General features: G+C 37.0%; 1 protein-coding gene across 6 annotated transcripts in view; it reads right to left on the bottom strand.

Moving 5' to 3' along the window:
* Positions 1 to 6,678: 6,678 nt before the first annotated feature.
* TBCK (TBC1 domain containing kinase) overlaps positions 6,679 to 8,863 on the bottom strand; it is a 205,471-nt gene continuing 203,286 nt past the window's right edge. For all 6 annotated transcript variants that reach the window (XM_002924293.4, XM_019804927.2, XM_019804928.2 and 3 more), the window contains one exon: positions 6,679 to 8,151. In XM_002924293.4, coding sequence (XP_002924339.1) covers positions 8,041 to 8,151 — 111 coding nt within the window. In that variant the 3' untranslated portion in view covers positions 6,679 to 8,040. The remainder of the gene's footprint in view (positions 8,152 to 8,863) is intronic.

The raw sequence follows: 8,863 nt of genomic DNA, 5'->3' as shown, positions 1-8,863 counted from the left end.
AAGGCTCAGTTAATGTCCTGGGCAGGACTAGCTAATTAAAATAACTAAATAATTACAACAACTAATTTCCTCATTAATTTATCCTTTAATAGAATAAAGACTATTCTACTGATTTAATAGAATTAATTTGGCTGACAATCATGAACTTTAATATGAATTTTGATATTACATCACTTAATCAAAAGGGGCAGTTTCAAATTCATTTCAGAATGTCATAAAATTAATTATTTATAGGGCACTTAATATAGTCAGCTTCTGCTTGAGCTATGGTCATTTTATGGGGTAGTTTCTGTACATTTCTGTACAATATGTAACATCTTGCTTTATGCAAGATGTATAAGTCACCACTGAAATTTTAAATAGTTATCTTGCTGCCTAGGATTCATGCTAAAATGACATTGCCAGAATTTATATTGAAATCAATGGGTTAAGATGTAAATTATTTTATTTTGTAAATTATTTTTTTAAAACTATCTTCTTTCATTATTTCATTCTCCTCTATATTTACACTTTAAAAATATATGATTTACAAGTAAACATATTTTGAAGTGTTTCAATGTCCATACAGCACATTTCATGTCCAACAGGTTTTGTAAAATATTAGTTAACCAGTAGCTAGATAAATATCTATAGATACATTTATTTCTGAAATCTGAACTAGCCCTTTTCTATTACTTGGGATGCTGTTAGACTTAATCTGCTTAGAAAAGTTCATTTACTATGAAAGGGGGGAAGAGGTGTTTTAAAAATTTCCTTGCTACCAGGAAAATGCTTGTCTCATACCTCTTTTCAGGCAGCAGATGGTGGCATAAATCAAAATGATTATCTGACATTAACAATAAGGCATGTTGATATGAAAAAAAATCTTGTTACAAACCAAATATAGATAAACCACAACTTAGGGGAACTATGCAATCATTGAGTTGTATTAACCCCAAAGGAGGGTTGAAAACTTTTTAACACTGATCAGCGTCTATCAGGCTAATTTAGGAAAGTAAGTAACTCCAACCGACCTCCTACCTCTGAATTGATATTGTGTGACAGCTTTATCTTTTTGCTACACAGAAAGAAATGGAGAAGTCCCTGAAACTGAATTCTGCCTGTTTACACTATTTGTTCAGGGTAGGCCTTCATCCCAAGGCAAATCTCAGTCATGAGCAAATACAGTCATGCTAGAGCCGATGGAAGACAGGGTGGACAACACCTCTGGGACAAGAACCTCTTGAAACCTTTGTAAATGGGAAGCAGGCTCAGAATAAGGAGTTAAAATGGTCACACTGGGCAGTGCGTTACGTTAGAGGTTTTATCCAGTCATCTATATTGCCATATATAATTAATGATAACCTGTGACTAGAGAGATTGTTTTTAATCTTCATTACCCATTTAAAAAAAAAAAAAGATTCTCCTTCTTAGTGGCACAACACTATGCAAATTACTCTGTCATTTGGCCTCAATCCAGTAGTCATATTCCTCACATGCCTTTCAGATCCTTAATGACCCTATATGGCATCCATGGCAATGAATACATGGTACGTGGGATTATTAATGATCTTAAAGATAATTTTAGAAAAGATATGTTATCTGACAAGTAATAAATTATCAGGATAGTTTATCTCAGTGAATAAAAATAATTTTTTTAAGTTAGCAAATGACCTAAATGACCTCTGTTTCTTCTCTTTTATGATTAATAGACCTAGAAGCTAGCTACCCCTCTCCTTCCCCTAAAAGTCCCCCTCCTCAGCTTTCCACACAAGACTTGGAGGCTGATACAAGGACTTTTCCAGTCCTTTGAGCCTAGTCCCTAGCTAAGGTATAGAAGACAATGACTGAAGGCTAATTTTGACCCTGCATATAAAGGATTTGACTGTAGACGGAGATGAAGTGGTTCTCCACCAGGGATGTTTTCTGGGTAATGTTGTCCTGGAGGTGAAGAGGTAACAGTATACGTAGCAAGAGTTCCTCACAGTGGTTCTACCCTCAGCTCCAATACTTAACCACATTTTTTTGTGCGGGAGGAGTCTTTCCTTTTGAATGGTGAATATGATGGGCAGCGGAATGGCATCTGCTAGGAGCTGAAGTTAAGTGGCATTTCTCTGTCATATAGTCGACAGTGAGTTTAGTCAACACTTTCAGTTTTTCATTTTTGTATTCCATGCATCGTCTAACACAGAGCCTGACCTAAAGTTGATCTGTAAGGAGTGTGCAATGGGTTGAATTGGTGTCCTTCTACCTTCTCTATGTGATGGACAGAGAAATCAATCTGGGTTAGGAACCAATCAGGAAAGCAGAATTATAATCTCAGACCTGTCTTTTACTGGCTATGTGATTTTTACAAAATCATTTCACTGTTCTTATTGTTTGACACAATGATGCTTGGATTGGATGATCTTTAAAATTCCTTTTACCTGCACGATTTGTAATCTATAGACAACTTAATGACCATAGGATGGTTAAAATCTATGGTTTGCTGGTAAATACAACTAATTGGCTTTAAAAAAGAAGAATAAAAGGAAAGGTGTGATTTGTGATGTTTGCCATTTCTATGGTGTAAATACTCCTGCTGTGGCCAATTTTAAGCTACCACTGTGAGATCATTGAACACAGAGTTGGGAAGAAATGGGTATATTCAGTGTCCCAAGCCACTAGGAGCCAGTCCCAGCACACTATATGCCTTAAAATAATAAGTTATTCTACCTTAAAGGACTGAAAAGTATGCTAATATAGTTGAGAAAAAAGTAATAAGAATGGGAAACAAGAATAAACTCCCAGAGTTAATGAGGGAATTAATGCATGGATTGTCAGGTTTTAATGCTTTACATAGTGATCACACTATTGCAGTTTTTCAAAAGAACGGTAGGTCATGTACTGTTTTTTAAAAAGTCACATTTCTATATAAAGATAGTAGTAATATTTTCAAAAGCTGTCTCTTTTAGAGTGGCAGGATGCAATATTTAGAATCTGATCTAATGCTTTAAATGCATTTGTTATAGCTCTAAGATTAGTCTTAAGCCAAGACAGGACAATGTTTTAACTTCCACCACCCAGAGGATTAATCTATAATATCCAGGAATGTTGGCAGTACGGTGCCTTGGTAGTCATCCACGCACTGTTTACCGGTCACGGGGAGCATTAGAACAGAACAGTATTATTGCAATGCTGCAGAGGACGCATACTAAAAACGTGTCCCCTGATGGGAGGAGAAAAAAGTAGTAAGGAATGTCAACCCAAGGAGACATGAGGCCTGGAAGTCACGGTAGGAGCTACAAATATCACAGTCTATCTAAAGGATACTGAATTTGCTGAGATCCAAGTTTAGTCTTCATGTGACAAACATCTATCATAAGACATTAACAAGAAAATTACTCAGAAAAGATATAAATACATGCAACTTAAAAAAATATGGCTAACTTTTAAAATGGCTTATTGTATGCTATTTCTAACATTAAACAAGATAAAACTGGTTTCCAAAACCTGAAGTTTGTGTGTGAGCAAATACTAGTGTCAGACACCAAAGGTTTCTAACACTTCTCTGCTATTTTTCCACATAAAATAAGGTGGTAGCTGAGAAGGGTATTTGGTTTTGAGATTGAACACCCAAACAAAAATCTCTCATAAATATTCTTGTTTTGTTTCTACTCTTTGGCTTCACGAATGTTTACCGAGGGAAATGAATTATTTGGTTAACAGGAGGTATACGTGCAGCCATCACGTATACCCGTCAGGGGACGGTCTGTGACTCTGGACGTACAACACCCACCAACTCTACATCACTCAAGGCAGCAGTCCTGTCCCTTGAGAGTGGATTTTACCAGATGAAACTATTGCATAAGATCTTTGAGAGGCTGTACCACACTTTTGATATTAACCTGTAAAGAAGTACAATTGACCCTTGAACAACACAAGTTTGAACTGTTCAAGTCCACTGACATGTGTTTTTTTTCCCAATACAGTACTACAGATGTATTTTCTCTTCCTTATGATTTCCTTAATGTTTTTTTTTCTCTAGCTTACTCTATTGTAAGAATACAGAATTTAATACATATAATTTACAAAATACGTGTTACTTGACTGTTATTGGTAAGGCTTACGGTCAACAGTAGGCAGTCACAGTTGTAAATGGATTTTTGACCGTGTAGGGGTTGGTGGCTCTAACCCCTGTGCTGCTCAAGAGTCCACTGTATTTTTATGGAATTATTTGGAGGAGGAATCGAAAGATCTGGCACCATCTATGCTTTACAAAATTCTCATTTTTAAATAGTTGGATGAACACATGCCTTAAAACCCGTTCTAATTTGGGGACTTACCACAGCCTTTCCATTGAACACCTCCACCTGTCTACAACAGTTTTGTCTTTCTTCACTTGGAATACCAGGACAATCTCTCCTACAACTTCCTTTATTTTGGTGGGGTTAGTTCTAGTCATTTCGTGGAGCAAAGAGTTCTTTGAGACTGTCACTGTGTAAAGTAGTTGATACAAATCCCCTATCAGAAGGGCCAAGGCTGTGTCTTTTAACCCCATGTGCATGTTAAAACCACAGTTCCCAGGGCCTATGCTGGTATCTGATATCCCATGGGCCTGAAAGTGTTTCAGTTCCTCTTCAGATCTGACATCAAGGAATTTGTTTATTTCTTCCAAACTTGGTTAAGTATTAAGATGTATTTAATATTCTTTTTTAATTTAGCATTTATATGCTTTGGAAAGGAATGCAACTAGCTTAGTTTACTCTATTGTTGGAAGTTACTTGTTCCGACTTATAGAATTTTAGAGCTGGGTAGAACATTAGAGATTTTTTTCTTCACTCAGTGAATTCAGATTTCAATTTATTTTTATATCACCAGGTACCAGATAAGTTGGCATTTGAAAAAAATTACATTTTTTTTTTCTATCCATATGGATTCTAAAATCCCTAAGTAAGAGATCCGATACAATTTTACACTTAACAGCATCTCCAGTGTAGTGGGTTGTTGAATACAAAAAGAAGTGTAAATTATGGTCTTTGACCTCAAGGAGCTCATATTTTAATATGGGCCCAAATGTGAACAGATAATTGCAAAATGATGTAATAACTCTATTATAAGAAGTATGAATGGAATGCTTTGGTAGTTGAGGCTTTAATGCAGCATGGGGATGACTGAGATGACTGGAGATGCTACTGGTGCTGGAGTCTGAACGATTTATGTGCGTGTGTGTGTGTGTGTGTGTGTGTGTGTATTTTGAGGGCTGGTGGTGGTAGTAGGGGGAAAGAGACTGCTGATGCCAGAAACAAACAGTGCTGATAGTGATAATGTAGGAGTCAATGATGTATTATCAAGGACTTCTGTACTCATGGGTCATGTAGGTTTAGTGGAACAAATAGTTGTTGAGGTTAGCTTTGTTGGAGCAATCTGCCATCAAACACCTTGCCCTGCATGTAAACATGGCAGTGATTGTATGTTGTTTCTTATTTTACTGTTGAGAATATTAAATATTCATCATTTGAATGTTTAAAAAACTCATTTAAGAAACTAAGCCTAAAGCTATCAAGTTTCAAGAAAGATCAGATGCAAAATTGTGATGGAGCTTGGCTACTAATATCTTCTCACGCAGCTCTCCTCAATACCCAGGTCTTCATTTTTTCCTTTACCCCCCTACCAAGCCATTCAGATCAAATCCCCACCCCTCATCCTTCTCTGCTTTCTCAGTAAGGCAAACTTAAAACTCAGAACCACTCCTTCCGAGTGATCATCAGTATCAAGTCAGGACTATGAAGTCAGATAAGTCACCAAAGGTTGAAGTCAAGGACAGGAGGACTTAATGTTATTTTTCTTACCATGGCAGGTGATGACCTCAAAAATACTATTAGGGAAACGGTGGTAAAATTTTCTTATTATTCTCACATTTTCTTTGTATATTAGATATACAATATGTATCACGGAATGATATAATCACTAGTTATGTCAATGTCTTGCATCTAATAGGTATTTAAAACATATTTGGTGAATGACTAAATATAATTCAATTAAGCAAAACAAATAAAATGACACAGCCTCTGGGACAACTTGAAATCCACATGCAAGAATGAGGTTGGATACCTATCTCACTTCATATATAAACATCAAATCAAAGACCTTGGGAAGGATTAATGGGGAATAACTGCTAATAGTTACAGGATTTCTTTTTTGGGGAATAAAAATGTTCTGGAATTAGACAGTAGTGATGATTGCACTATTTTCTGAATATACTAAAAACCACTGAATTGCATGTTTTAAAAGGATTTTATGGTATGTAAACTGTATCTCAATAAAAAAGTAGATGCAAAAATACCAAAACAGGGGCACCTGGGTGGCACAGCGGTTAAGCGTCTGCCTTCGGCTCAGGGCGTGATCCTGGCGTTATGGGATCGAGCCCCACATCAGGCTCCTCCGCTATGAGCCTGCTTCTTCCTCTCCCACTCCCCCTGCTTGTGTTCCCTCTCTCGCTGGCTGTCTCTATCTCTGTCAAATAAATAAAATCTTAAAAAAAAAAAAACCAAAACAAATAGCAACAATAAAACCACAGCCAGAGAGTTGAATTGAGGCTCTTACTGAAATGTTCTACACCTACGTAGTTCCCAACACTGAAGAAGAATATAAGTTAAAGAGGAAAAACAACAACAATAACACTGTTTAGTTAAAATTGAAGATAGTCAAGAAAGGTACTATAGTTCAATAATTCTAAGGTGTATATTTTTTTCATATTTCTGAAACGGAATTCATCTTATAGTTGATGGTCTGCCCAGTTGACTTGGTTGCATTTTTTCTTTCTTTATGGTTCATAAAATTGTGGTATGTGTTAGAGTCAATGAAGTACAGTACTTAATTTTTAGAATAATGTGGCAGAGGCTGCTAGCTATTCTTCAATGTGAGTTCTCTCCCCACACAGTAATAATAAAATGTTTTACCTGGGTAAATGACCACCCAGCCAAAGATTACATTCCCCGTTTTCCTTATAGCTAGCTGTGGCCACATGTAAGTTCTGGCCGATGGTATATAAGCAGGAGTAATATGTGCAACTTCTGGTTTGTGCCCTAAAAGAGAAAGAACATTCTCTTCCTTCTCTCCTTTCTTATTTACTTCCTCCCTATCTCTTTCCTCCCCCACCCCCCGGCCCATCCTCCCCTTCCTCCTTCATTCCCTTCCTTCTAAATAGCATACGTGATGGTATGAGCTGAGGAGCCATCTTGATCCATGAGATAGGAACCATGTACTGAGGGTGATAAAGCAATGTGAAGATACCTCAGTTCTTAATGATTATGAAACCAGTATACTAGCCCTAGACTCATTAAGCAGACTTTTATGTAAGAAATACAGCTCTAGTTTGTTTGTCACTCTTATTTTGGATTTCTCTGCCACAGGAGCTGAACAAACGTTCTGTCTCATGTGAATGGTTTCTGACTTTCATTTTTCTGGAAGTAAATTATCATTACTTTTTTCAGTGGGCTAAATTCTTCTCCTAAACAAACCACACACACACACACACACACACACACACACACACACACACACACACACACGATCTGTCTGGGCCAAAAATGAGTTGCCAAATATAGCATTTACTTACAAGGAATATACTGTGAATAGCTTTTTACTTATCATTATCATGGAAAGATGATTTCAACCCCCATTCATTCTGTGTTTCTAAATAATACCTTTGTTAGTACTGTCTGTTCAGTGCAACGGGAGACAGCTTTTTCAGTGCAATTGAGATTTCCTGATAATGCTAAATCTGCCTTGTCAGCCGAATTCCTCTAGCTTTGTGTTGCACTGTGGTAAAAATACATGATCGGATTTCACTGTTAAGGAAATTCTTTCAGCAATACATGTACAGTCATGTACAGTCAAGTTTGTTGCCTAGATAGCTGAACATGTGAGCTATGAGATAAAAAAAATGTTTTATGACAAAACTTTATGGAAATGTAACAATCTGGAAGTCTAGCTCTGTCTTAGAGTCGCAAGGCTATGAAGAATTGGGCTGTTGGGGGCTGAAATCACTCTGTCCTTTTCACAGTCAGTCTTGGTTCTTCATATTTGAGGAGACGGGACAGTGAGGAGGCCTGTTGGCTTGATCTTATTAATGCCACCATCTAGAATGCAGATTCTTGGATATTTCATCTTCACAAGATGAGCTGCAAACTGAAAAGAAAAGAAAAAAAGACCAAATTTATAGAGGATACACAAAATCTGTATTTCTCCAATCCTATTTTTTCCTCAAGCTGTGAAAGACAACACTTCTTTAATAATACTATTACTGTCACTGTTGTATCAATGAATCATTAATTGGGTTTTCAGTATAAACAAAATCACCATTTAACATGGTGACAGCTTCTTCATGCTGTGGAATAAATGTGTCTCTTTAGTTCTCTTTTAAACTTGTTGGAATAGGCAATAAATATACATGGTAAATATTCAAACAGTACAAAAGGTATACAGTGAGATATAAATTCCCACCTCTCTTTTCAGTTTCCCTCTCCAGAGGTCATTAATATTACTATTTTTCATGTACTCTTCAGTGATAGTTGAAACATTCTCAAATCTATATATATATATATATATTTTTTTTTAAAGATTTTATTTATTTATTTGACAGATGGAGAGACAGCCAGCGAGAGAGGGAACACATGTGGGGGAGTGGGAGAGGAAGAAGCAGGCTCCCAGCGGAGGAGCCTGATGTGGAGCTTGATCCCAGGGATCCGGGATCACGCCCTGAGCCGAAGGCAGACGCTTAATGACTGAGCCACCCAGGCGCCCCTCTCAAATCTATATTGAACAATTTTTTTAAAAAGATTTTATTTATTTTACAGCGAGAGAGAGCACAAGCAGGGGGAGCAGCAGAGGGAGAGGGAGA

The sequence above is a fragment of the Ailuropoda melanoleuca genome, chromosome 11 (genome assembly GCF_002007445.2).
Source record: "Ailuropoda melanoleuca isolate Jingjing chromosome 11, ASM200744v2, whole genome shotgun sequence".
Classification (NCBI taxonomy): Eukaryota; Metazoa; Chordata; class Mammalia; order Carnivora; family Ursidae; genus Ailuropoda; species Ailuropoda melanoleuca.
This window is presented reverse-complemented; position numbering and strand designations above follow the sequence as displayed.